This window comes from Pagrus pagrus (genome assembly GCF_965226575.1).
Source record: "Pagrus pagrus genome assembly, chromosome: 13".
Lineage (NCBI taxonomy): Eukaryota > Metazoa > Chordata > Actinopteri > Spariformes > Sparidae > Pagrus > Pagrus pagrus.
This window is the reverse complement of record NC_140197.1, coordinates 10,277,981-10,305,969: the sequence shown is the minus strand read 5'-3', so window position 1 is coordinate 10,305,969 and position 27,989 is coordinate 10,277,981. Positions and strand designations below refer to the sequence as shown.

Sequence of the window (27,989 nt, the reverse complement as noted above, 5' to 3'; positions counted from 1 at the left end):
AATCAGTTTATGTGACAATATTTCCTAAATGCTGCAAATCAATAAACGCCTCACTGCTGGTTATTACATGGGCCTCTGGCGCCTCCTACTGGTGGATGGGACAGTGTGTTTGTACCATTAAGGGCACTTTTCACCAGTTTTTGATGAAGTACTTAGATACTTTAGAGGTAATAATACCACAGTGCAGAAGAGTCCTGCTTTTAAAATGTCACTAAAGTACTTAACAAGACTATTAGTGTCAAAAATAAAGTACCAAATGTAAAAGTACTGGTTATGCAGAATGGGCCATTTCAGAATAATGTATTATTATACAGTGTTTTATTGAATTATTGATGTAGCCATGTGTCACTTTAATGTAAAGAGATGCACTATGTAGTTTTTGGGGAAGACGTTTTAATCAGAAGAGAAAGATCTGCATTTACACTTTTTTAACAAACTGAACAATCAAACTCTCTTTGTTATATGACTGAATAAACAAAATGACCTTAAAGGACAACACACTGTTTTACTTTGTTTGTATGTGGCGGACCCTGCCACCTTTCTAGCTTCAGACAGTGTTGTGGAGACCTTATTTTCCTCTGAGAACAGCTTGATTATTCACTCATTGAGAACATAAATATTTCTGATTTTGTATATTTACCTCATGAATATTGTACAAATTTAAATTCTGAGTTTGGATTTCTTTTCCAAAACTACATAACGCCCCTTTAATATATGTATGTTTGTATGTTTAATAATAATAATACATCCTGATTTATTTGTTAATTATATTTTGTATTGCTAATCTGAATCTGCCATATTCAACATATTCTGACATATTCAAGTAAAGCACAAGTACCTGTAAACGTAGCTCATTACTTCCTACGACTGAAGTATTCACTCTTTACATGAGCATAGTATATACATTTACATAATACATTTGCTATTAATTGACATACCGACCAGCCACAATATTAAAAGCACCTGATTAATATTATGAGTTCTCCTTGTGCAACCAAAACAGCTCTGCCCCGATGACTCAAGGCATGGTCATAAGACCTCTGGGGTGTCCTGTGGTGTCTGGCCCCGGGACGTTTGTAGTGGATCCTTTGGGTCTTGTATGTTGCTGGGTGGGGCCTCCATGGATTAGAAATGTTCTGGCACGTCCCACAGACGCTTGAACAGATTGGGATCCGGGGAATTTGGAGGCCAGGTCAATGCCTTGAGCCCTGCGTCACATCCCTCGAGCAGTTCCTGAGCAGTTTCTATGGTGTGGCAGGGCTCATTGTCCTGTCAGTGATTTTAAGTCATTGTAGGTTTTAAAAACTACGATGTCCCTTTCCACCAATGCTTTTCACAGTAATCACATGAGATTTCAATCAACACAGGTGTTCATAGTGGTCAAAAGAAAATGGAAACACTTAGATAATAAGAATTAGACAAATATTTATTGTGTTATATTTTGGTTTATCCAGCTCTTCATCTCATCAATGATTTCTTTTCTGAAAGGAAGGAAAGTAAATATTAAATAAAATAGGTGAAACAGTTATGCAGCGGTGGACCAGGTTTTTCAGTAATGCACAGTGTAAAAGTACAAATAAAAATCCGTCCTCCTTAAAGCAACATTATGTAACTTTTTTAACAGCTTAAAATAACAGCTTCACAATCATTTCAATGTTACAATGTCTGTGACTGATATTGTTACACACTCCACTAGAAGATCATTCCCATTTTGTTGTAGCAGCTCGAGGTGGAGCTGTTGTTTTTACTACTTTACATACAGTTAGGTAGCTTAATCCAGTGGGTCCCATCTAAAGGGTCACACAATAAGTTAACAGGGTTGGAAAAAAAAAAAAGAAGTTCTGATAAACAAATTTCTATTTGTTTTATGAAGTTTTAAGTGTCATATTGGAGAATGTTTGGGCATTAGATAGTTGTGAGAAATGGCCCTTTAGTGGAACTGCAAACAACTCATAGATATCTGAAACAGGACAATGAGCCACAACAAGACACTGTTTTTATGTAAAAGGGTCACAAGCTCAAAGGTTTGGGAAATCCCTCTGTCAGATACTTGGTAAGGTTAATGTTATAGTAGTTGAAATACTAATAACTGCTTATGATGACATCATGGCCAGCAGCTCTCAGTTGGAGTTTATCAGTCAGGGAAGCAACAGTTTTTTGTTGAGAACATGGATCTTAATAACATATAACCTATTCATTTTTTCTTCATAACCTTTTTGAAATGGAGATACCTGCTTGTGATTATTTACTTCTCATCAAACTCATGGATTTTACACAAACATTTACACACTCATTTGGAAATGAGAATATAGTGCAACTAAAAACCAATGTGTTTTTGCTCTCAATAGACATGCCCTGACTGTCTAGACATGTCCAAAAAGGTGGATTAAAAGACATAAGGATGGATGCCGCACCCTAATGCCGAAAGGCCACAGAGTCTTGCATCCTTGACAGTGTGTTTTTAACCTTCCTTATTTTGTTGTTAAGCCTTGCAATCAGGGCATTAAGAGCAATTTGTGGCTGGATACACCAGCTCTGGTCTAGATGTTCAACTTCTTCCTTATCAGCTAAACAGCTCACCCCCCTGTTGATGTGTCAATACTCATATGTACCTGTCCCAAAGTGTTCCCAGCCTTTGATCTCATTAAAGAGAGCATCTCCAGGACAGGAAGTGTTCACCACTTGTCTGTGCCCCTGCACCGTGTAGTTGGCAATCAGTCGCCCTCCACCGACAGCGCAGGATGCCAGCTGATCCCTCACCAGCCCCATGGAATGCTGGGAGGGCAGACTGGCCATGTAGTTTCCAATGAAGGAGACACCATAGCCTATGGAGTTGTGTCCGAGGGTGTGGGCTCCTTGCCATAGCCAGCCTCGGCCCTCGTAGATGTACCCGTCAGAGCCTGCGACGAAGCTTCAGGAGCACAGCGTATCTTAGACTTTGCAATCTGGGTGCAAATTTCACATATGTTCTGAATATTTAACATGTGCAAGAGAGCTGAAAACCTGACTGCATTTACCTGTATCCTATGTCATCCCAGCCTCTGTCTTCCTGGTGGAAGCGTTGCATGGAGCGCATGTCTGCAGAGCACTGCTCGAGGGTCAGACAGGGCTGGCTCGGTGTGGAAGTGTGGTGGATGTACATGAAGGAGAGAGGGAGGGAAAGGTTGGTGGGAGTTCCTCTGTACGGCTTTGCACCCCACATACAGCGAGGTATGATGGGCGGACAATCTGAAACACATCAACAGTGAAGGTTAGTATCTGTGAATGGAATATCTCAATATCAATTTGGCTTCAGATCCAATTTTTCCACAGGTAGTGCTCTCTTAAAATTCACTGACAAAGTTGTCTCTGCTCACAGGAACAACATTAGTTGAAAAGCTTCTGATGTGATGGATCACTGTTCACTTCTTTTGGATAAGCTTTGTGTTATTGGTAAACAATGTGTTGTTTTGGGAGGATGTGAATCAGATTTGCATACTCAGCAGAGAGGTGTGCTTCAGGGCAACTTTAGGACCACTACTTTTCTCTATTTTTTATGAATAATCTAACACTCTTTCTCCAGTTTTTGTGTACAACTTTATGCAGATGACACCATTATTTCACAAATTCCAGAGGTTCTGCAATCTGATTTTAATATTCTACAAAATTGTTTGTCAGCTAACAAATCATTGCTGTGAGGCAGAACCTCAACTCCAAATCCAACTCTTCGGGTGGATTTGGAGTTGGTTAACAGACCATATTCACACTGCGGCCATTTTCCTGTGACATCACACTCAGGTTGGGAAAGAGGGTGGGAAAAGTCAATGGATAGTGAAAATCAGGAGGGGCAAGGGGTCATATTTCAAAGTAAAACACATATTTGATAATATCCCATTAGCTTCCGTTAGACAACAGCTTACATTAGCATTCAACCATTTCCTATCCAAAATTACTGTTTGATATTGTTACACCATACAGTAAGAAAGCTGTAAATTAATTCTAAAATATCAGCACACATCTTGTACACATTTATTTAAATGTGTAACTGAATTGATGTAATCAAACAGTAATGTTAGCTAGGAAGTGGTTGAATGCTAACATTAGCTAATGGATTTTCAAATATGATTTTTAACTTGAAATATGGTCAGATGTCCCTCCAGATTGTCATAATCCATCATCTTTTCAGTTGCCAATCAATCAGGAAGTGGTGATATATAAACAACTTGTCAGATTTTGACATTATCCCAGCTTTTTGCTTGCCGCCCTGAACTTGCCATGTGAATATGGTAGATTAGGGTTGGGCGATGTCTGCCGAATTGGCATATGACGATGTCTACAATGAAACATTGTGATGGACGACGACATCGTTTTTTATGAATTTGAGGCAGCATGTCCCCTCAGTGTTGTCGTAAGGCATATTAGCTCACCACTGTAGCCGCCACTGTTTCCCACAGTTGCTCTGACATGAATCTCCATCTGTCTCACCCTGCAGGGGAAACTATCTCCCGTTACCACCGTACATCCCTGTGCCAGGCTTAAAAGCGCCCTCGTCTCTACCCCACATGTCCGTAACTTAGCTTTGTTCAGCCTCATATGCATAAAACAACAATGGCCAACAAGTCAAGGAAGCTAAGCTAAGAAAACTGTGTAAAAACGGCAAAAGAAACACTGCAGCCACAAGTTTAACGAGAGTGTCTTGGGTTCACCTAACTGAGCTGGTTTAATAAGAAAATAATAAACAGGACATGGAGACATAATGTTAGTGCACTGGGCAGCAACATGCTTCTTTTCATTTCCTCTCCACACATATCACAAACAACAACAACTCTTGCCCTGTGGCAACTCTGAGGGGACACTCCACTTAATTGTGTTTGCTGTTGGGGAGCCTTTTGAATCACGATGTTATGTTGGTCATGGGTTTAGTAGTCGTTGGCTGTCAGCCATCGGCGATGGTCGATGGCAGCGTTCATTGGCCCAACCCTATGGTAGTGGGAAAAAATATATATATCTTTGTGTGTTGATTGACTCACCACACATCAACCATGGCATGAAAAAAGTGAGTTTTTTCGTGTTCTCCTCAGTGTTAAACAAAACAGACTCTGACGACTTATATTGGGCTATTCTTATGTTGTACACTATTACATAATGTTAGACACACTCTGCCTGCTCCATCTGGATATGGAACATCAATTTTATTAGTATTGATTTATTTTTAAATGCAGAAACTTTAATTATCCAAATTGTTTAAACATGTTTTGTTCCTTACACATCAAATTATTCATTAAAGATCTCTGATCAGAGCCTCTTTATGGTCCCCCTTGTATCCAAGAAAAGAAAATTGGTAAAAAAGCTTTTATGTTTCAGGCTCCTTTTGATCACAGTAAATTACCCGTAATTCCGTTCTCTGTCATCATTTGTCTTATTTAAAAAAAAAAGCATTTTCTCATCTTAAGACAAATTGCCTATGTTCCCAGTAATGTAATCGCTGTTCCTTTATTCCTTTATCTATTTATGGATTGATCATTTGTCTTTTCTCCTGATTGTGTTAAGTCGAAGGTTGTAACTTTTTTGATACATCTCAAGGGGTTTTAACCTGAGATAATACATTTCTAATAATTAAGAAGGGCTGGCAACAAAGTGTGGATTATTCTCAAATTGAAAGACAACAATTGTTTACAGTTTAGTCTCATGCTCACCTGTGTACTTATGGACAAACTCTTTCATTCCCTCTTTCACCACAGCCATCAGCTCCTTCCTCTTCTTCACGTCCATCTTTGAGCGGCCCATCAGCCTCCGCTGCAGCTCTGCTGATTTCACCACCTGTCTGGTCAGCACTGGAGGGCTCACCAGCCCTCTGAAGTTCTCCCTGCGGCGTCGGCTGATGAGGCGTGGGGCGGCGTCCAGTCCTCTGCTGTCCAGCTGGTGGCAGTAGTACTCTGTCAGCAGACTGCTGAGCTTGAGGGGACGTCTGGATCGTCTGGATCTGGCATCCATCCCTAGAACCACGCCGTCCATGCCTCCGTTCATCTGAGCATTGGTGAGCAGAGAGGGGCTGTCTGACAGGGTGAAGACTTGAGGAGAGGTCAAACTGTCCCAGCAGCCGTCAGGTCCTAGAAACTGGGTGAGAGGAGAGCTGGGACTGGAAGGAAGGGCCAGGTCTTTGGTGAGAGTGAGCTGGTACAGGCCCCGGACACCACGCCCTTCAGACCTGGAGAGGAGTCCAGCCTCGATGCCCAGGAGGAGTGGTGTCAGGGCAACAGTGGTGCCATCAGATGTCAGGACCACACCTTCCTCTTGGGCACCTTCAGTCACCCTGTGCTGCACAGCCTTTCTAATGTAAACTGAGAGGCCAGCATCCATTCCAGGAACCCCGGAGTCAGCGTTGCCAAGGAAGTGCTGAATGAATGCATCATTAAGGCCAGCTGCCCTGCGCAGCCTCTTCAGCACAGCCACTGGCTCTGACCCAGGGTCCCCGTCTTCCACCTGCTTCACCGCCTTGATGAAGTCATTCATGTGCCAGGAAAATGATGCTGGAGACGAGAGCAGTGACACATAAATGTCATTCAGATGAAAACTAATCTCTTCAGCCCAAGATAACCTTAAACTAGGTCTGTATCCCAAAACGACCCCCCTACCCTCTCACACACACTATTTTACGACTGGGGTGCACCCTTAACAGCATCAGAAAAGTTTAATAACCTTCAATAGCTGTAATTTCAGATTTAATATTGGAGCTACTGGTTCTGTACAGTATATGCTTGTATGTATCATGCGATTTAAGCAAAACTATGTCACTTTTTCACCTTAAAATAACAGCTTAAAAATCATGATGGTACAGTGTCTTGTAACAGGGTGAATAGTGTCTCTGTCTCAGCCACTCCGCCCCCCCATCACTTGTTTCTGCACTATGTAACTTCAGTGAGAGGGTAGGATTACAGTGTCACATACATGTTTACTGCAAGATACAAGTTTTCAGGGCATAACATCGTTACCAACCTGGGATTTGTATTTACAACAGCGGTGTTGCACAAATCGGACAAAATGCCAATTTCTACATAATGTTGCTTTAAGTTTCTCAAGTTTCATTCTGCTACTTTTGTGGTGCAATATGCCGGGGTAGCACGTAGTGGGAACCAGTGAAGGAGGAAGTATAAAATAATCAAATAATAAATACTCTATTAGAGTAGAAGTAATCTATCACGAGTAAAGGTACTGCATTGAAAATGTTCACTTCAGTAAAAGTAGGTTAGTATAACAATAAGGAAAATGTCCCCTGTGACTAATCATTTCAATTATGGATTAATCTGCAGATCATTTTCTCAATTAGTTAATTGCAAGTTTGTTTAACTTCTGAAAATAATGAGAAATGTTGTCACAATTCATAGTGAAAGCTTCACAATGCTTGTCTTATGTAACCAATAGTCCAAAAGAAATTATAGTTGATTAGAATATAAAAGTATTATTAGGTTAATATTATTAAAGGTTATGAACATTATTATTGTTATTTTTTGACAGTGAAATAACTATTAATTCAAGTTAAAGTGGCATAAAAAAAGTAGCTCAAAATTGTACAGTACTGAAAACTGAAACTAATTCACCTTAATTCTGTAAATGAAACATGAAGTGAAGTCTTATTCAGTTGTCTTCAATCATTAAATACAGTAATACAGTGATCCTGTCTCGTGTTTGCCTTGTGTTCAGGGTAAAATTCACACAGTGACAGTAATAATGTTCTATTATAATGAAACTTCTGGTAATTACAGTAAAAAATAGAGCTGAAAATGCTGATAGAGTCATGATCAGAAGTTTGCATACACTTGTAAACAACATGTCAGTCTTCAGTTCCAATGATTTCTTCAGCTGTCGTGTTTCTGTGATGGAATGAGTTGAACACTTTGTCACCAAAAACATTCATGAAGTTTGGTTCAATAATTATAGATCTGCTGAAAATGTGACCAAATCTGCTTGCTCAAAAATATACATGCAATAATTCTTTGGTTGAATGTCTCTTGGCCATTTTCACCTCAGTAAGGTGCTTTTGATAGCCATCCAAAAGCTCCTGGCAGACCTCTGGCTGAATTTTTAACCGCTCCTCTTGACAGAATCAGTGAAGTTCAACTAAATTTGTTGGCTTCCTGGCACGGATTTGTTTCATCAGCACAGTCCACATGTTCTCCATGGGGTCAGGACTTTGGGAAGACCACTCCAAAAGCTAAATTCTAGCCTGATTTAGCCATCCCTTTACCACTTCTGATGCGTGTTTGGGATCATTGTCCTGTTGGAACACCCACTTCCACCCAAGAGTCAATCTTCTGCTGATGATTTTAGGTTTTCCTGAAGAATTTGGAGATAATCCTCCTTCTTCATTATTACATTTACTTTCTTTAGAGCACCAGATCGACTGGCGGCAAAACAGCCCCACAGCATACTACTACCACCACCATGCTTGACAGTAGGTGTGGTGTTCTTGGGGTTTCTTGCACAGCAGCCTCTCAGCTCATGTTGATGCAGAACACACTTGGCTGTGGACACTGACACCTGTCTTCCAGCAGCTTTGGTGGTTTTTGGTTGATTCTTGACCACCCTGACCAGTTTTCTCCCAGCAGCAGGTGATATTTGTGTTTTCTTCCCGATGGTGGTGGTGACACAACTGTGCCATGCACTTTATACTTACTAACTGTTGTTTGCACAGTTAATCTTGGGACCTGGCACTGCTTTGAAATGGCTCCAAGGGACTTTCCTGACTTGTTCAAATCAGTAATGGGCCCTTTCAGATCAATGCTTAGCTCCTTAGACTTTCCCATTGTAGTGTTTGTGGCTGAGTCTAATGGGTGTATCCAACAAGCCAAACCAGCTGTTATCAGTCAAAAGAAGTTAAGAGGCCATGCTACAAAGAACATTTGATTCACACAGTGTTTCTACATCTCCAAAATTGGTCATTCAATTTGTTGCATGTATATTTTTGAGCCAGCAGATTTGGTCACATTTTCAGCAGACCTATAATAAATTTGAAGCAAACTTCATGAATGTTTTTTGTGACAAAGTGTTCCTCTCATTCCATCACAGAAACATGAGAGCTGGAGAAATCATTGGAACTGAAGACTGCCACCGTATACATTTTCTTGTGTATAAGTGTATGTAAACTTTTTACCACGACTGTACGTCTGATTGTGCAAACTTCCTTAAACACTTCATTACTGATTAACCAAATAACAGCTACAGATGAAGAAGTTCCTGAATTAAGGTTTTTGTACAGAGTGTGTGGGGCCCAGATTGATTTTCTTTTCAGAGTGTTATTTATACTTTCAATATTATTACATTATGTATTATATTATAATTACAATTTAAATATTGTAATATTAATTATGCTCAACAGGATAATAATTCTTCACTGAAAGAGAGAAAAAATCTGCCGTATAGATATATAGTCATAAAGATAAACCTGGAGATTCATAATCATAATTCATTATTTAAAAAAACAAATCATCTGAATACACATATTACCATTACATACAACGCATCTCACAAACTGGTGAAAACATCAACAAATATCATCATTACCTTCTGCACATGCACCGACCAAGACCACCACCAGCAGGGTCAGGGTGTGTTTCCAGCAGCCTGTATCCATCCTGAACACCTCCAGCTCCGAGCTCCAAATGTCTCTAACCTATGTGCCTCTCCCATTTATACAGAGTAAGTGGCTGGTTACGTAACAGCTGTGGACATATGTAGATACGCCTGCGTTCAATTTGTTGGTGTGGCCAGCAAAGCAGTGTGGGAAACTGGCACCTGTGGAGGGGAGTTGTTTGCACTTAACTCTTGAGGTCTTCCCGGACACAAGCACGCACGCAGCGCCGATGTGAGCGAGCTGGACATTTTCGAGAAATTCTCAAGTTCTGTAATAATTCTCAGTCATCAAATGTGTGTTCTTTAATCAGCCGGTGCTTGTGAAACCTTCTTGGAGGAAAAATCTGTCAATAGCAAACCCTCCACGACTGTACAAATCACTGGCACTCCTCTCTGAGGCAATAAGCATGTCCTTTTTAATGATCTGAGGAAGTCCCAGACCCATGAATCATATGTGTGTACCCACAGATTAATCCACAGGTCAGAATTATATGTGCCTGCTGACATTGATGGAAATGCAGCTATGTGCTAAATGCATTCAATGTGTTGACCAAAAGCCACATATCAGGGTTTATAGCAGTCATATGATGACAAGAACAGGAAGTGGATGTACTCTTTGTGTGAACTGGAAATTACACTGCAGAAGTAAGAAGAAGAGATCAGAGATATGAATCTGTAATCACTGTGATCTGTAACAATAAAGACCGGTTCATAAAAATCAAATGAAAGCATTAATTATAAACATAAACAATTTTTGAGGATGGAGTGAACATGACTCAGGAGAAAAATACAGTATACAGAAGCTTGAACTGAAAAGAACTGCAGACATTTCATCAAGCACAGGTGTAACTTATAACATTATAATGCACTGACTGCGGAAAGTGAGCCATCATTAACATTATAGAGATAAAGATTTGAAGTGTGCCTTTCCTGACATGACAAATCATAATGTATGCGATGAAGATGGTCTGTAAGTGTGATTCATTTGAAAGCAACATAAAAAAAAAATGCCTAACAGCAACCCGTGGGCAATGCGTATCACGTGCACTGGCCCGTCCACAGAAAATGAGGTTCCTGCTTCCTGAAATGTGGACATTACATTATTATTTGGGTCTGAAGCTCTTGCCAGCTCATGCTTGTACTTCTTTCTTTTCTGGCATCATAATTTATGTGCAGGTCCTGGCATAGCAAGGAAATTCAGTTAGTAGTTAGTTTGGGTCATTAAATTGCTGAGGTCATGTGGTCAGCTGACCTAGGCACACTTTTGACGTTGTGAAATATGGCTCAAATATATCATTTTCAGGAGAGAGGATAATAATAATAATAATAATAATAATAATAATAATAATAATAATAATAATAATAATAATGATGATGATGATGATTTAAGAATAATTAAGGAATATGAGACTAATCTTATGGCAGAGATAGAGCTTTTCCAGTGTTCATTATTTAGCAAGCTTAGCAAATGTTGTACATGTAGCTAATTAACTGCTGTTTATATTGTCTAAATATTGTAAAGAAATGAAGCCTAATGCAATGAATGTGTGTAGAGTGCAGGCTCCGGTGCAGTAGGGGGCGCTGTGCGCTTCATGGCGAGTAATCAAAACATAAGAAGGAGGAAGAAGAAGAAGAAGAAGAAGAAGAAAACCTGTACAGCAGCTGATATATCTACAACAAGGTTCGTTTATCTTCAAAAACCTCTCTTATAGACTTCAGGATAACTGGCCACATGTTTTCTACACTGTCTTTGCTCTATGTTTGTAGTCTGGGAAGGGCTCGCGTGCAGTTAACTGAACAGGAAGTAGCAGTTAGCATCTGTGGCTAGAGAGAGCTAACAGCTAATGGTCATCAGCTGTGCTGGGGTTTGACAGACTTAAACTATACAGTTGGTAGATTAGAGAACACCGTGTGTTGGTTTAAGGCTGATAGGAGGTTTAATTTGTATATATTAGGCGAAGATGTCCCGTGAGTTTGATGTCTAAAGAGAGCTAGCTAAAGAGCTGCACATATTCTCTCTGTAACAACAAACCTCGCCATGGTGCTGAGTGAGGGGTGAATATTGTTTTGTCATTCCGCTAAATGACGCATATTAATGCATGTACTTACTTATAGTATGTGACTGTGGTGCTGAAACTATTAGACAATTAATTTCTTAGTTGATCAACAGGAAATAAAATGCAGAATTATGAGAGCAGCATGCCAAACGATCTGTGTTCAGCTCAAGTGGGAAGACTTGCTACTTGCTACGTTTGGTTCTGGCAACTTAAGATGGAGGTTTACTTATTATTTTGATATTGAACAGATTAAACCATTAACCTGAAAAAGCCTTGATTAGTTGGATTACCTTAGTTGCAGCGCTCATGTTAGTTTTGTTAGCCTGCAGGAATACTTCATCTTAGAACTGCATGCCCTCTGTGTGAAGCATCTTTGTCAACATGGTGGGTGTGTGGGAACCACAGATTTCTGTCACCACACTGACTGCTTTCATTTATATTCTGTAGTTAGTGCACACATCAGAGATCACTGTATCCAAACAGGAAAGTGACAGCATCATTAGATCTGTCAGTTTATCCTGGGGTTAGGGTGATGTGACAGTGTATAACATGAATATCATTTATATATTTTCTACCATCGGAAGATTTTCCATACTGTTCATACTATAGTAGTTTCTCCCGGTCTCTGCCAAACAAACATGTTTTATTACATCTTGAGAAAAGGCTCTGCAGCGCTACAAAATTTCATTAAAACATTGTTTTGTGACACATTTGACCTTTGTAAAATAGTTGCATTTCTTGCGATTTGGATATTGCACTTATTGCATGATTATTTTGTTACTAGTTTTCATGCGATCGTGGTGTTTAGTTCAGACTGATTTTTATACATATGGATGTTTATTTTGCCCTCGACACAAATCTGTTGATTTTTTTGATATTCGAGAGTCAAATCAAATCACAGTCAGTCATTCATAGGCAAAGAAATATGTACCAGATAATTTTTCAATTTCCATAAAATGGCCAACAGCAGAAGAACTGTCCATTAGCTTACAACACTATATAGTTTATAATAATCTACATTCATTATGTGTTTCAGTAGATACTAACCAGTGCTGTCTCCAACAGAAAATGGACACCCGGTTTACTCGAGGGAAATCCAACATCTTGGAGCGACCCCTGACCCGACCCAAGACTGAAGTCAGCGTGAGTGCTTTCGCCCTCCTGTTCTCAGAGATGGTGCAGTACTGTCAGAGCCGTGTGTACTCTGTGTCCGAGCTGCAGACACGCCTGGCGGACATGGGCCAGAGCGTGGGAGCCAGCATGCTGGACGTGCTGGTGCTGAGAGAGAAGAACGGAAAGAGGGAGACCAAAGTGCTCAATATGCTGCTCTTCATCAAGGTGAGTGAAATGTAAAACACAGCTGATTCATTTTTAGAGTTCAGCCACTTTTTTAACAGTTTTCTTTCCTTTAGGTCAACGTGTGGAAGTCTTTGTTCGGGAAGGAGGCTGACAAGCTGGAGCAGGCCAACGATGATGACAAGACGTATTACATCATAGAAAAGGAGCCACTTATCAATGCGTACATCTCTGTGCCCAAGGAGAACAGTAGCTTGAACTGCGCTGCCTTCACCGCAGGCATCGTGGAGGCCATCCTCACACACAGCGGCTTCCCCGCCAAGGTCACTGCCCACTGGCACAAAGGCACCACGCTAATGATAAAGTTTAATGAGTCAGTCATAGCCAGAGACAAGGCTTTGGATGGCAGATAAGGAAGACTGGGGAGAGTGTGGTTAATTAATACAGGTTGAAGATAAATCATCCAGGTCCAGGCTAGTGTTTGTTCCTGACTGAATTTCCTTGTGGTAACTTTTGGTGACTTGATGGATGGATGGATGGATGGATGGTTGACTGCACCATACTGAGCCACATGTAGAGAGGAAAACATGCAGCTAGTCGGCTCAGTTGTACAAGTTTTTGTGGATCATCTCACTCCTGTTATACCTCATGAAGTGACACATTGTTTACTGAAGATCACTTTTGATTTGTAGTTTCATGTCACATTTTTCATCATAAAAGATGAACATTTTGGACTTTCATCACATTAATTTGTTGTTTTTCAACAGTAAGTCTCGCATTTTTAAGCTCACAGTATATTTAAAGTTAATATCTGTAGTTAAATAATGTCACATTGGGCTCTGGGAATTTGTTGACGGGCCTTTTACACATTTTCTTTTTTTTTTACAGACTAAATATTCAATCAATGAATTGGGAAAAAAAATCAACAGCTCACAATCAGAAAACAATCTCTAAACATTGGCCAACTGACTATTACATCCCTGGTTTCTCTAATGTTGATAAAAATTGGTGTCACAGTACCTCGATAAAGAGGATATTTTACAGAAAGTCCAGACTCATGAGAATATTTCTCAGTTGTTTTTTCTCTGTTTCATTCCAGTTCAGCTCCAGCTGCATGTTTCGTCTCTGTAAAATAGATTCATAATCAGGGCCGTAGCTACCATTGACAACAATGACGTCTTCTAATTGTTTTTATTTTGTTGTATTTGTATTATTTTTTTATTTTGTGTGTGTGTATGTGAGAGAGAGATGGATTGGGAGGAGGGGGTAGTTAGTAACAGACAGAAAGCAAAACATAGACAAAGACATAATTAAGTCAGTTCAGAAAAAAAAGGCAAATGAGTCATATACAGAACTGTGGGGTTCTGTAAAATGCATGTGAGGGCCGAGGCATCCTGGTGACCAAGTGGTGAAGATGTACTACAATGTAACTGCAATGAAAAAAAGACAGAAATAAAAGGAATAGTTAGAAAAATGTGTTTTGATATAGTTTGATATTTTGGGCAATTTGCTTATTTGTATTTCCAAAATGTTGCACATATCAGTGGATCAATACTACTCTCATCTACAGACCACAGTAATTGAAGCTGCCACAGCCAGTTAGCTTAGCTTAGCATAGCATAAAGAGTTGTGTCCTGGCTCTCTCAAAAAAGACTGGTTAAAATGAAAGTCACCCATATGATTAAGTAAGTAAATATTGTTATATTAACTGTACTTGAGTATCAGTAGCACTAGTAAAAGTAAAATAATTCTACATATATTTACATGTATGTATGTATGTATACAGTTGATTGGCTGATTATCAGATTCAATTTTCAGAATTCTTCTGATTAATCAGTGATATTTTTGTTTTGTTTTAATCTGATTGGCTATAAATTCATTATAAAATGGCTCCAATGCAGCATGCACTCTGCATAGTAGGTATATAATTATCGAGTAAATGTAGTGGAGTAAAAAGTACAATATGTGCCTGCAAAATGTGGTGGAGTGAAAATATAAAGCAACAGAAAGTGGAAATACTTAGGTAGAAATTGTACTTAAGTACAGCACCACATGTTTTTACTGGGGGTTATACTCCAGGCTAGCCGTTTCCCCCTGTTTCCAGTCTTTGTGCTAAGCTAGGCTAAGTGGCCATACAGACATGAGTGCTATGAGTCTCCTGTCATTAGGGACCTATTTCCCAAAATATCAATGTCCTCAGTTATTTACAATGGTTGCTATGGCCCTGCTCATGATGTGCTTCTTGTACTTATCATTGATGTCACTGTTTATTTTTTGTCTGTTGAATAAAAGTGTGATAAAAAACAATGCAAACTGACACGTGAGTCTGAGTCGACGGCAGATATTTGCTGCAGATCTGACATGCTCAGCGTTCAGCTCGTGCTCTCCTAGCAGCAGCACAACAAAAGCGTTAGTCACGTGATGACGTCACATGCTTTACCAGGAAGCTGCGATGTGTTTACCTATGTGTCATCCATACACTGCGACACAGCGCGAGCAGCCTTTATGTCTGGGTTTTATCCGACAGACTTTAATAATATGAGTCCACTCACAGCTCCGGTACTGTCCATCATCCCGGCGTGACCACATCACATCACATCACCATGGCGTCTTCGAGTTACACCTGCATCCAGGACAGCGCCACAGGTTAGTCAGTACATCAGTGATCCTCTGCACGGCTTCATGGCGACAATCAGTCTGTGCTCTGCTCTCTATATCATTAATGCCGTTGTAACATCCCAGGTGGATCCGCCTGTGCATCCCTTATAGGAGGCAGCGATGTGATTTATATCGTGTCTGTCAAAGGAAAGGCTTCATATCAACATTAGATTCACCTGCTGCTGCAGCATCCCGTTATTACTTACTGCGCAGGTTTCACTTTAAGCAATATGCTCCAGCTCATCACATTTGCATGATGATTGATTACCAACACAGGTGAATCAAAGCTTAAAGGGACAGATCAGAGGTGAGGTCATCAAGTGTTTGGCCTCTCTGATCTATAGACCAAAGATATTTAATCTACTGTAATGTAGGATGAGGAGAAGCAGCAGGTACGTTTGCTTTAAAATGAATCAATCATCAGAATAGCTGCAGATGTACAAATCCATTGTTACATTTTGAATTGGAGATGCGATTAAGCAGCAATGTAAAGCAAGATCAGCCTTTATTGATCCCCAGAGGGGAAATGCAGTTCTTACACTAACACAGCACAGATAGAGCAACTTAAAGAGAGTAATTAAATATGTATACAATAGAAACTATACAGGAGCAATTAGACATCAAACGCAAAGGTTACCCACAAGTGTTGTGCTTGAATACTTTTTTTTTCGCTTGACTCTAAAAGCCTCTTCTGCTTAGATTTTGACTGATTTAAAAAACAAAAAAACTGTTTTCTAAATTTCTCAAGTGCCTCTTAATCATTTTACCACAGCTGACGATGTTAAAGGTTGATATCTTGTCTTAAGTCATTGTTTTCTTTGTATTTCTCAGAGAAGGACAGGCTCCTCTCCTCCGTGGCCTCCTATGGCGCTGGGACCCCCCGTCCCACTTGTCTGGTGGGCGCTGAGCCCCAGCAGAAGCAAGAGGAGGAGGAGGAGGCCCTGAGGAGGAAGCTTAAGTACTTCTTCATGAGCCCTTGTGATAAGTACCACGCCAAGGGGCGGAAGCCTTTCAAGCTGGGCCTGCAGCTGCTCAAAATCATCATTGTGACTGTGCAGGTGGATACAGCCTTGTGCTATGATTTGATTTTAAGCACCTTTTAGATCAGATACATCCGATAACATGATGCACACTGCAGTCCAAAAACATGTTTGTTTTATTCTACACTATCTGAGTCATACTAATATTCTGCGACTGTCTGCACTGTTGAAGCTGATGGTCTTGTCCCTGGCTCTTCCTCTCAGTTGGTGCTGTTCGGACTGAGCAACCAGATGGTGGTGACATTTAAAGAGGAGAACACAGCTGCGTTCAAACACCTTTTCCTGAAGGGTTATCAGGACAACGCTCCTCAGGCTGTTCACACGCAGAAGGAACTGTACAGCCACATCCACTTTGCCATTGACCAGGTAGCCCAATAATAACTGCAGTGAGTCATGAAGCACATTAGCATGCTAACATTTGCTAAATAGCACTAACCACAAAGTACAGCTGTGGCTGATGGGAACATTAATAGTTTATAGATACAGTATTTGATCATAAACCAAAGTACTAGACGAGAGAACATTTATGAATAATGTTCTAGTACGGGGTATAAATCCTCCTCACCAGACTCTATGACTCAAATCAAACCACACAACAAAGAAAGAAATACCACAATATATTACATATAAACACATGATTTTCTTAAATGATTACGAATCAGCTTTGTTCACTCACAATATCCTTTGTTGACCAGATTTTATTCATCTATTTTAAAACGAGTTAGAAGGGGAAATCTGTAAGAATTGTCGACCTGTCAAATTCATTCTGCATGTAAATACAGGGCGGCATTTCACTAAAGTTACTGCTAACTGCTGCTTACTGTAGCTGCCATTAGCTTGTTAGCTCAGTTAGCAGTGCAGCTAGCAATGCGGACTGTGAGCTTGGAGTGGTATTAGAAAAGGACTGGCTGGGGTTAGCTTGTTAGCATGTGCACTTCAGTAAATATCTTTGCAACACAATACATTCATTTCTTTGATCTAATGCAAAACTGATAATTCTTCACATTCTGTTGATAATATTAGTTAACTTGTGAATGTTTTAAACTAAAATTCTTACATAATGCACCTTTAATGTTGAGAGAACCACAGAAGAAATTCACCTACATTATATTGAAGTGGATGCAGAAACATCCCGAACAATTGTGGATGAGTGAAAACTTGTGTTTTCTTTTTGTAATTTGGGTGAAATGACTCTTTAAAGAGGTGCCCTAGCATGTGTTTCAGATTGGAGTTTCAGATGTGGTTTTAAAGGTTTGTCCACCCTGGGAAGAAGAAATGATACCTGAGATGAGCGCCATTATAAGCTGCTGTTCTGGTATCTCGTTGTAATTCGCTCCACTTCCCCACTTTCCCTCTCAGTACATGGCTCTACCTCAGATCTCTCTGGGACGGTATGCATACGTGTTGGGCGTCGGTGAAAACGGAAGTGCGCTCTCCCTCTGCCAGAGGTACTACAGGAGGGGCACCATTGACCCCGTCAACGACACCTTTGACATTGACCCCCACGTTATCAACGGTAGGGCAACTTCCTGTCCCTCACTTGTTTTTTCTGCCTGTTGTTCAGTAAATTTCCCCTCAGGTATTTGACATTAAAACCAGCAGCCTTGTTGTTTATTCATTGCACTTTTTTGGGGCCTTAGGGAAACGACTGTGTCAGTGACTCATTGTGTTGCTGCTCCACATATGTCAAGAGGTGCCCTGCAACTGTGCCCTACTTTCAAAGGATGGAAATAGTTCCTATCACTAAAAACACAAAAGCTTTTTTTTTCCATATACTTTAGTAGCAGCACGCTATCCTCTGCTTTGGGAAATCAGTTATTTGCATACACCTGCTGATTTGGCAGGGATGGCTTTTGGAAAAATAAAGTAAGGCAAATAAAAAATCTCCAAGTGAACGACTCTGCACTTAAGAGCTTTGAGGAAGCGTGGTGTCCACACTTCCCGTGATGTGGAAAAAAGATGCTTTTGCATGTTTTTAAAACTTCCTCGTGTTATTTTTTACTTCCTCTAATGCTATTTTCTGTTTTGTTTCCAGATTGTATTGGGCTGAATCCACCGACTTGCAGTTCAGCTGCAGGAAACAGTGACTACAAGAATTTCACTCTCAAGTTTTACAAGTCAGACGATATTATGAATATTTTTTAACATTTAAAAGAGTTAATTTTGATTTTTTTTTTTTTTTTTTTTTCAAGTTTTCACGCTGAATTCTCTGTGTCTCTATTCTCTTCTCCAGGCTGATCAATGTCACAGTTGACTTTCAGCTGAAGGCCATCAACATTCAGACCATTATAAACAATGAAATCCCTGACTGCTACACGTTTGCTATCACGGTGAGCGATCACTTCTAGTATTTATATTTCACTGAACTCCCTGCATCACAGTACAGCACAGGTAGAAATAAGTCATAATTCAGCCACACATGCTGAGATGAAAGTTGTTAAACTGATTTCCATACACACAGGTTACACATATTTACCCTGTTTCTTGTTACTGTCAGATCGTCATGGATAACATGGCACACAGCGGTAAAGTCAAGATCAGTCTGCAGAACCAGGCCTCCATAAAGGAGTGTAAAGACCCCAACGTGTCTGGACACGGTGAGTGCTGGGTGAGCTGTAATGGACACAATGATTCGTGGTGATATTCACTCATTTTACTCTGAATATCAGCTGATTTATCTGTCATTTTTTTCAATGACCTTTGATCTCTGTCATCTGGCTCCACCTGTCTCAGCGGAGAACTATGCCCGGGAGTTCTTTGATGTGCTGGTGGCGTTCGTCTGCCTGCTGTCCCTGCTGCTGTGTGGGCGCTCCATCTTCAGAGGCATCCTCCTGCAGCATGTAAGACCGCAGCAGACCAAACGTTTATATATCTGTGCTGTGAAAAGGCTGTTTTACTTGCTGACAGTAACATTTCCCTCTTGTACATAATATTATCTTTTATGAATACAATCATATATTTTGTTGATTTTAAATATGCAGAAATTAAAGGTATTTGAAGTGGTTTTCTTGTTTTAAAAACGAGGTCTAAATGGAATTAATAGGTCAATAAAGATCAATAGGCATTTTTTAAACCCACCTTAATAAACTGCAAACTGCTCCAAAAAGAAAGCTATATGATTATTATTATTATTTGTATTAGTATTATTAAATGATTACATTGTTCTGATCTGATCACAATAAGGCGACGAGGCTGCAGCCTAGCAGTTTAGTCATGAATGAACATGTCAGCCAGTGCAACAAAATGACTCAGTGTCAGGCTTTGGTTACGGATAATACTATGATGTCGAACTAATTTATTGTTAGTTTTGGTCTTTTAATAGGATTTGTTGATGTGAAAATATCACCAGACTTAATCCCTAAGGAAGTGGTTCCCAGACACTGCTGGGAGGGTGTGAACACTGAATGGACCTAAAGTTGCATGACTATGATTCATGTGGTGACAAACAAACAAATAAAAGTGTTGGGCTGACTCTCTAGCTTCTTGTATTTTAATAAAATTCAACTTGGCTAGCTTTATTGTAGTTTCCCCTAGAATTAATAAAGAGCTTGGAGGCAGACATGACAGAAAAAAGTTTTAAGAATGACTGTTTTCTCCTCGAGTTTTTGTCTCCTCAAACATCTCTGAAATACCTTGTTTTTCATGTTGCGTTCACTGAGCACTCTACAGGAAGTGTATGACAACATTCTGATGAAAATTAGATTACACATAACCACAGTGTCAAACCACAGCCTGTTGTCTTTGCACTGTCATTTTTATTCAGACTCAAAACATGAGGTGTAACACGTTAGTGATGTGCTTTTATATCCATTACATTTTTATGTGAATTCAAACAGAACATAACACAGCCATCTTATACCAATATATACTACCATCTCATTGATTGTCTTTCTTCTCCCTCACTAGGAGTACGTGCAGTTTTTCAAACACAAACTCGGCCGCAGTGTGAGCTGGGGAGACAGGATGGAGTTCATCAACGGCTGGTATATCCTGCTCATCGTCAGCGACATGTTCACCATTATAGGCAGCTTCATCAAAATTGGGATTGAGTCCAAGGTAACATGACCCACAGAAAATGATCTTCTCTGGTTGAAGAGTTGTACAGTAATTAATGATGTCATCGTTGTGATGCAGAATTTGTCATCGTACGACATATGTGGAATCCTGCTGGGAACCTCCACTCTGCTGGTGTGGGTGGGAGTCATCCGCTACCTCAGCTTCTTTCAGAAATACAATGTAGGTGAAACACACACACACACACACACACACACACACACAAATATAAATGTGAGTGGCAGGGATCTTTTTTCCTTCTTTCCGTTGTGTGTCTGCACCACGACACTTAAATATATTCTGCTCATTTCCTCCCTCTCTGCTCATCTCACAGATCTTGATTGTGACTCTAAGAGCTGCGTTCCCAAATGTCATCCGCTTCTGCTGCTGTGCAGCTGCCATTTATATGGGATACTGCTTCTGTGGATGGATTGTGCTTGGGCCCTATCATGCCAAGGTACTGTAAACACACCCTGCAGTGTCTCTGACCAGGAATGAGCCGGCATGACTCATTCAGCCCACATGAACATGTCAGAACAGCCCAATTATCATAAAATGTCCTCTAGCTTATCATCTTTGTAGCTATCTATAATTAATGAGAATAACATTAACATTTATTAATTATGAATCATGACAACACGGGAATATTATAATGATTCATTATGTTTGCTTGACATGTCAGTGTCCTGTGTTCTGATAGAAAGAGAGTCATCTTGTGTCAAAAAATATGACAATGAAACATTGTAATTAAAGGGGACAATTAAACAAATTCAACAAACAAAATACAAAAATATTTTTAAAAGTTTGATTTCATAAAGAATAATGCTAAAATTGGCCTTTCTACAAATTAAAGGGGTACTATGGCGATTTAGTATCAAACTTCCAGGAAGGCCGATGAGTCATAAGTGATCAGATTAGAGATTTAATCAAAAATAGTCCAAATTGTAACAGCAGAAGCCAAGATATCCTGACTTGTAGTTCATTCCATGGGTCAAACAATGCGATATAAAGGTGCTGGTAGGGTGATTAAGTTATTTTTGGGCAAAGGCAGGTCAGCTGTTTTCCCATATTGGTCGTAAACTAAGCTTACTGAACCTGCGAGGCTTCAAATGGTAGGAACTTTGGCCAGTCTTTTAGCGAAGATTAGTTATGTAAATACTGACTAAAGAGTAATAGTGCATTCCTTTTACCTCGGAGGTCGGACGTCAGTGTCATACCCTGCGTTTCAGTGCAACAGGTCGGAAAAAACATTCTAGTCATGTTAATACCACTTGTCTTAATTTAAGTAATGTGTGTTGTGTGTACAGTTCCGCTCCCTGTCCATGGTGTCAGAGTGCCTCTTCTCTCTGATCAATGGAGACGACATGTTTGTAACGTTCGCTGAGATGGAGCAGAGCGGCGCACTGGTGTGGATCTTCAGCCAGATCTACCTTTACACCTTTATCTCCCTGTTCATCTACATGGTGCTGTCCCTCTTCATCGCGCTCATCACCGGAGCCTACGACACCATTATGGTATGGTTTCATTTAGTTACCCTCTTGTTTCATTGTATTTATAGCCGGCGGCCATCATCAGTGAAAAGTTTTCCAATACTTGGCTTGGCCATAATGTTTATTTTGATTATGAATTAATTTTTTTTTTTTTTTTCCAACTGATAATTTACTCTGTGATGTCAAAACATTTTGAGTCACAAAAGGACATCTTACAATTGCATATTTTTGTCCAACCGACACTCCAAAACCTCATTTACTCCTCATTTATGATTATAAATGACGAAAAAAGTACAAAATCCTCACATTTAAGATGCTGGAACCAGCAATTGTTTGACAATTTTAACATTAAATTGATTATCAAAATAGTTGTTAGCATGTTAGCATGCTGACATTAGCATCTAACTCAAAGCACCACTGTGTTTGGCTGCTAGCTTAACTGTAGACTGTTATGCTTGTATTTTTTAAAAAAAATGCTTGTTTTTCTTAACTTTAGAAAGAAAAGATGGATAAAAGGAGGAAAAATAGCTTTGGTTGAAGCAGTGGAGAGTTTAAAATTATTAACCTTAAGGTGATGATGGAAAGTTTGAAAAGTGTCCAAATGGCATTAAGGGCTATGTGAGGGTTCTTTGAGAATATCAAAAGATTATTTCATTAAAAAAGAAAAAAAATGAAGCCCAATTACAATATTTTAGATTTAGAAAAGGAGTGAAATAATAAAGGTGGGATAAAGGTGGACCATTCATGCGTGTAGGTTAATTTTTTCTTTCTAAGTCAAATCCACACAATGGCCAACGGCTCGGACTTGGATATTTTATGGTGGATACAGTACAGCACTCGTCATCAAATTCTGTCTTTTTTAAAAAAATGTAAAACAAGGGAAAAGTCTGTCTTTACAGAAACATGATTGTGAATCACTGCTGAGATTATTACAGAGAACATTTTCAGCTTTGTCTTGTCTTCCCACAGGCCCAAACACAGGAGCAGGTACGCGTCACTGAACTGCACGCGTTCATTGCAGAGTGCACGGACACACCCAGCTCTGGCAAGTTCCGAGGGCCCGAGGGGTCGTCATGCTCCTTCCTCTGCTGCTTTGACTGCTGAGGAGGAGGAGGAAGTGGATGCACAGAGGGAGTAAGCAGTGTGTGTGTGTGTGTGTGTGTGTGTGTGGGTGAGAGACAGAGCAAGGGACTCTTCATCTCTCTTTAAAGCACGATATTTCCACTCCAGTGACAGCCGCCTGCAATTGCACTCCTTCTTCCAGATACCCAGCAGGGACGATAAATGCCTTGAGAGTGCACAGACTGACCTTGGACCAAATTGTCCTCTGTAGTCCGTGTTTGAATTTTGCATTTCAATTTGTGCTGGAACGGTAGAACGCTCTGCACAGCCACAAGCCCAATTACCTGCTTCTGCGTTTTTACTGTATGAATAATTTATTGTCTCTTTCTGAAATGTCAGTTTGTTTGGGCTTTGATGACCAGACACATAAGGCCAGTAAACATATTCATTGCTGCAGACTGGACACAGACTCCACTAAGTTAAATAGATTCAGATTTTCACTTGAATGACCCGCTATGTACAGGGTTTATTATTGCCATTTTATTGTCCACATGGCTACCTAGGTGACAGGAGTTTTGTGCCTCTTGATTATGTAAATATATGTACTGTATATCCTCTGAATCTTCACAGCAGAGGTAGAATAGAGACACGAGACAACTAGACAGGCTGAAAAAGAATTATTAACTGCTGTATGTATGCATTAGCTTCTGTAACGTTTTGGGTCAAGGCTGTTCATCTACTCCGCTCCTCGTCCCATTTGTTCGTCATGTCCTCCTCTGAGGGAGATGATGGCTGCGCCAGGAAGGACGAGCCCCGCAGCCAGTTAGTCATCAATATGTATGAACTGTTCCTGCTGTAAAGAGCGAGGTGACTGCGCGGGCTAATGCACTACGTGGCAGAGCCTTTTTACCGTTTGTTTTTAAGTGATCCATGCAAGGCTGGAAAATAATATTTACTAGGTGTCAATTAGGATGTCTGTGTCAGCCATGGACGGAAAAGACGGAGTTTAGCGATGTTGCATAGGTGAAAAAAGGCGGTCTGGATTATTTGTTTAATGTCCTGATCCAAACAGTACGATCAAACGTGACACCAAGATTATTGGCTGTCAAACTTTCGTCCTGCATCTCATTTATATAACAATTTAATAGCAGGAACATTGTTTTGTTTTTGTTGTTTTGTTTTGTTTTTTACAGCAGGCATCTGATTTAACTATTTAAGAATGATCTCATGCCTTTACAGACACATACAGCTGAGTATCATCAGTGTATCAGTAAAAACATAATTTGTCCAAGAGATGAAATATAAGGAGAAAAAAGCAGAGGTATGAGAACAGAGCCCTGTGGCACTCCTTATTTTCCAGGCCCCCCCCCCTCCCAGGGATATGATAATTTTTACTGTAAGGTCAAAAAGTCAGATGCTTGTCTTTGGTCAACTCAACAAATATGTCGTCACTGTGTTTTGCTTTGTACTGTAGGTTCTTAAGTAGGCAGCTTAAAGAGTTGTCTCTCTGTATTTTATAAAATGTACCAGACTTGACACTGTCACCTACACTGAAGCTATGTTTTAAAGGGCGATTGCTCTTATTTGTTTTATCTCTGAACGAGCTAGTGCATCTCTATAAACCAGCAGTTCTTCTCAGTTACTCTTTGTACAGAAAAATTCAGAATATCACTCTTATTATAGAGACGTACTGAAGTGGTAATGTCACTCCAGCATGCTGTGTGGAGGCATATGAAGGTCACTGTTCAATTGAAGAGGGATTTTCACTGCACAACATTTCTAATAGGATTAAAAGGGTACTTTTTTTTATTGCTTACTGACATTTTAACTTAATCAATATTGTTTACAACGACAACAACATGTGTTTTCATTTACTGAATGTTTATTTAAACTTACTTATATGCACTTAATGAAGGCTTACTGTATGTACAGCTTCGTTTATTTAAATGTGTAACATGGGAGCCATATAGCACAAGGGAACAAAGCACTGTATATGTAATGCATCTGTTAGTGGTCTCCTGACACTTATGAGAAGGTTATTTAATGCTCCTTTGATTTAATGGTTACAGTGTTATTGCTCACTACATTTGTTTACATTTATTTTGTATTGCTTTATTATTTATGTTTTTATGTTTTAAGAAGCAAGTGATAGCTAAAAGGGAGTTTTTCACTGTCTGTGTAAGAGGAACTTGTACAGGTTTTTACCCTCATTTGTATTGAGTCTTTTCTGTGAAGAAGTCGCTTTCTGAATGAAATTACATGTCTGCTAAATAAACTGGAAAGACTCTGGAACTGTGTCAAGATTGTTGAAATAAGTTTATGGCTTATATGTCAGGCCAGTGTTCTGCTATCAAGGGTTTTTATATTTTCTGTCCCACAGCAGATACTCTATACTGTGTGTACAGTTTTAATAATCAGCTGCCTCAAATTTGTGATGCAATGTTCAGTTATCTACAATATTATCAGTACAATAACATGCTACAGTGTTATTAAGCATCATCTTTATTGCATTTTCACTGATTTTCTTTCTAAATTAGTGTAAACTAGTGCTTTTATTAAAAACCTTGTCGCACCAAGATACTGAGAAAAATCATGACGTCATGAAATAACACAGCCGAGACTGAGACACTTCTGACAAGCAGTTGTGATTTGCACATAGGTGTGCTAAAATGCTCACAGTGACAATGTTAAAATGCTGATTTTAAGCAAGTGTAATCATGGTCACCATCATAGTTCAAGGTAAAGAGTCTTGAGTCTCTGATGGTGGCGTGAGATGAAAAGTTAAATCACCTAAGGTAATCACCCAGAATTTATCCTGGGAGGGCATGAATTGCCATCTGTCATCGTACCAAAGAGAAATTTAAAACATTTCACTCCAAATCATTAATGTCATCTTAATGGTCGTGCAAGAAGAAAAGGGTATTAAGGTCATTAAGGTACATCATCTGGGAACTATGAATGCCACCGTACAAATCTGTGCCAATAAATCCAGTAAATATTGAGATATTACACTGAATAAGTGAATACTCTAACCTGCTGGTGGCGCTAGAGGATAAGTCAGGGGACCCCCAAAGACAGTGAGCATCATCCTCTGGGGACCATGAATGAACAAAATGTTTTTAAATACATTTTTTTAAATAAATAACACTTTACATAATTTATGTATGCATACATTTATGTATATGATCATCGTGTCTTTTTAATTAATTCAATATCGAACACTTTGGGGCTCCATATTGTATCCGTGTGGTACCAGAAGTGCTGAAAAAATTGTGGGATGTGGGAGTAATACATAAGGCCTGTCCAAGTTGTATTTTGCAGTGAACTTTCAGTGTGTGCTGGGATTGGCCGCTATAGAAAATGATAGCTGGATATAACACAAAGCTTGGACTGCATGGAGCTGATGAGCCCCTCATGTGTTGTTGCATACTGACTACCACCAGTAGAGGGAGAGAGCAGGCTCTCTCTGCAGCCACCAACCAATCATAGGAAATCTATACAGTCCAGAAGCAATAAAGAAATGATAGGGGTAATACACAGGAGGAGGAGAGGAGGGGTGACACATTGGGAAAGGGAGGGGTTTGTTGCATTCATTTAAGATAAAAAAAAATGCTGAGAGTATTACGTACTTAACCTTCAAGTCTGCCATTAGCACAAACTACTTCTCAGCATGAGATAAATGGACGTAGAGTCAGGCTGTGGCAGCAAAGAAAACGCACTGAAGATGCAAATGGACAAAAACGAGAGAGCATATGGGACAGACAAAGATCTAGATGTGCACGTTCACTCGTCTTAGTGCTGCGGAGTGGTATGGCTGTCCAATATCCTTAGTACCTGCATGCATTATTTACTCAAGGATGCTACCAGGGCAGAGACGAAGCACTTAGAATCAGACTGACAGGAACTGGCTGGCCTGTTCTGAACATTATCAGGTTTCAGGGTGAAGCTGATTAAACAGGCCGATAGAGAAAACACACAGCAGGTCAGAGGCTTTCCCATCCTCGTTAAGTGCATTTACAGGGCAACTCAGAAATGCATCCTCGATGAAATGGAACCCAATGCTTTTTATCTGCATTTGCATTAAGCTCATTATTATGTTCTCTACAGTATGTGTACACTGTGCCTGGCCCACGCACTGCAGCACATACATGATATATGATCACGGTCCGTTAATGAGGTTCACTCACTACACTGCCTGTGCATCCTTCTTCTTCACATGTTGCCTGTCGGTGAGTGCGGCAGCATCCTGCATGTTAATGATATGCTGTGCTGGCACGTTGAGCTCTTCAGGGAGTCCACGCTGTGCACAGAGAGCAGCAGCTGCACCCGCGTGTGCTAACCTGTGTCTGCCTGGTATTCAGTCACACACATCCCATTTGTGAGGTAATGATATTAGCGTTATTACAGTGTGGAGTGTTATGCAGGGTAGTAACTCTTGTGCATTGTGAAGCCAGTTGTGTCAAGAGGAGTTTCATTTGTGGATATCTCCATAAAAAGATGGCGACTGTGTCTGATGTGATGGGTGTGTCTCTCGGTGCCAGCTGCTTTCTTGTGTGGCTTGGCTCACAAGCAGAAGATTCAAACCTCTGCACAATCTGACTGTACAGGCTGGAATATGTGAAAGAAAACGATCTGTTATCTGTTTGAATAACCCATGTGTTGTGTAAGAGTTTGTCAAAGGTAGCAGAGCCCTGACTGGAGGCCAGGTTTTGAGGCTTGACTGA

At 40.0% G+C, this 27,989-nt stretch overlaps 3 protein-coding genes across 4 annotated transcripts; 2 read left to right on the top strand and 1 right to left on the bottom strand.

Moving 5' to 3' along the window:
* Positions 1-62: 62 nt before the first annotated feature.
* Positions 63-12,011, bottom strand: pglyrp6 (peptidoglycan recognition protein 6). The gene is made up of 6 exons (XM_084371556.1): positions 11,957-12,011; positions 9,541-9,698; positions 5,676-6,509; positions 3,018-3,228; positions 2,613-2,911; positions 63-1,481 (listed from the first exon to the last, which is right to left on the bottom strand). The coding sequence occupies exons 2-6, from the start codon at positions 9,608-9,610 to the stop codon at positions 1,459-1,461; spliced, it is 1,437 nt and encodes a 478-aa protein (XP_084227682.1). The 5' UTR covers positions 9,611-9,698; positions 11,957-12,011; the 3' UTR covers positions 63-1,458.
* On the top strand, positions 11,214-15,269 carry LOC311268133 (trafficking protein particle complex subunit 5-like). 2 transcript variants are annotated; one of them, XM_084371557.1, is made up of 3 exons: positions 11,214-11,290; positions 12,732-13,004; positions 13,079-15,269. In XM_084371557.1, exons 2-3 carry the CDS (start codon positions 12,735-12,737, stop codon positions 13,373-13,375), a joined length of 567 nt encoding a protein of 188 aa, XP_084227683.1. In that variant the 5' UTR covers positions 11,214-11,290; positions 12,732-12,734; the 3' UTR covers positions 13,376-15,269. The 2 variants fall into 2 exon arrangements, with proteins under 2 accessions (XP_084227683.1, XP_084227684.1); XM_084371558.1 differs by lacking the exon at positions 11,214-11,290 and adding an exon at positions 11,446-11,664.
* A 139-nt stretch (positions 15,270-15,408) lies between these two features.
* Positions 15,409-25,557, top strand: mcoln1b (mucolipin TRP cation channel 1b). Its single transcript, XM_084371395.1, has 13 exons — positions 15,409-15,608; positions 16,452-16,678; positions 16,865-17,026; positions 18,020-18,176; positions 18,696-18,777; positions 18,894-18,990; positions 19,158-19,257; positions 19,394-19,500; positions 20,567-20,716; positions 20,795-20,896; positions 21,048-21,170; positions 22,021-22,227; positions 23,173-25,557. Exons 1-13 carry the CDS (start codon positions 15,566-15,568, stop codon positions 23,305-23,307), a joined length of 1,692 nt encoding a protein of 563 aa, XP_084227521.1. The 5' UTR covers positions 15,409-15,565; the 3' UTR covers positions 23,308-25,557.
* Positions 25,558-27,989: the final 2,432 nt, after the last annotated feature.

Coding starts and splice junctions, on each gene's coding strand:
- pglyrp6 (XM_084371556.1), bottom strand. CDS start 9,610: ATGGATACAGGCTGCTGGAAACACACCCTGACCCTGCTGGTGGTGGTC. Junction 6,510..9,540: donor GGTCGGTGCATGTGCAGAAG/GTAATGATGATA, acceptor TCTCGTCTCCAG/CATCATTTTCCTGGCACATG. Junction 2,912..3,017: donor TGGGATGACATAGGATACAG/GTAAATGCAGTC, acceptor GTGCTCCTGAAG/CTTCGTCGCAGGCTCTGACG.
- LOC311268133 (XM_084371557.1), top strand. CDS start 12,735: ATGGACACCCGGTTTACTCGAGGGAAATCCAACATCTTGGAGCGACCC. Junction 13,005..13,078: donor ATATGCTGCTCTTCATCAAG/GTGAGTGAAATG, acceptor TCTTTCCTTTAG/GTCAACGTGTGGAAGTCTTT.
- mcoln1b (XM_084371395.1), top strand. CDS start 15,566: ATGGCGTCTTCGAGTTACACCTGCATCCAGGACAGCGCCACAG. Junction 15,609..16,451: donor CATCCAGGACAGCGCCACAG/GTTAGTCAGTAC, acceptor TGTATTTCTCAG/AGAAGGACAGGCTCCTCTCC. Junction 20,897..21,047: donor GCTTCTTTCAGAAATACAAT/GTAGGTGAAACA, acceptor CTCATCTCACAG/ATCTTGATTGTGACTCTAAG.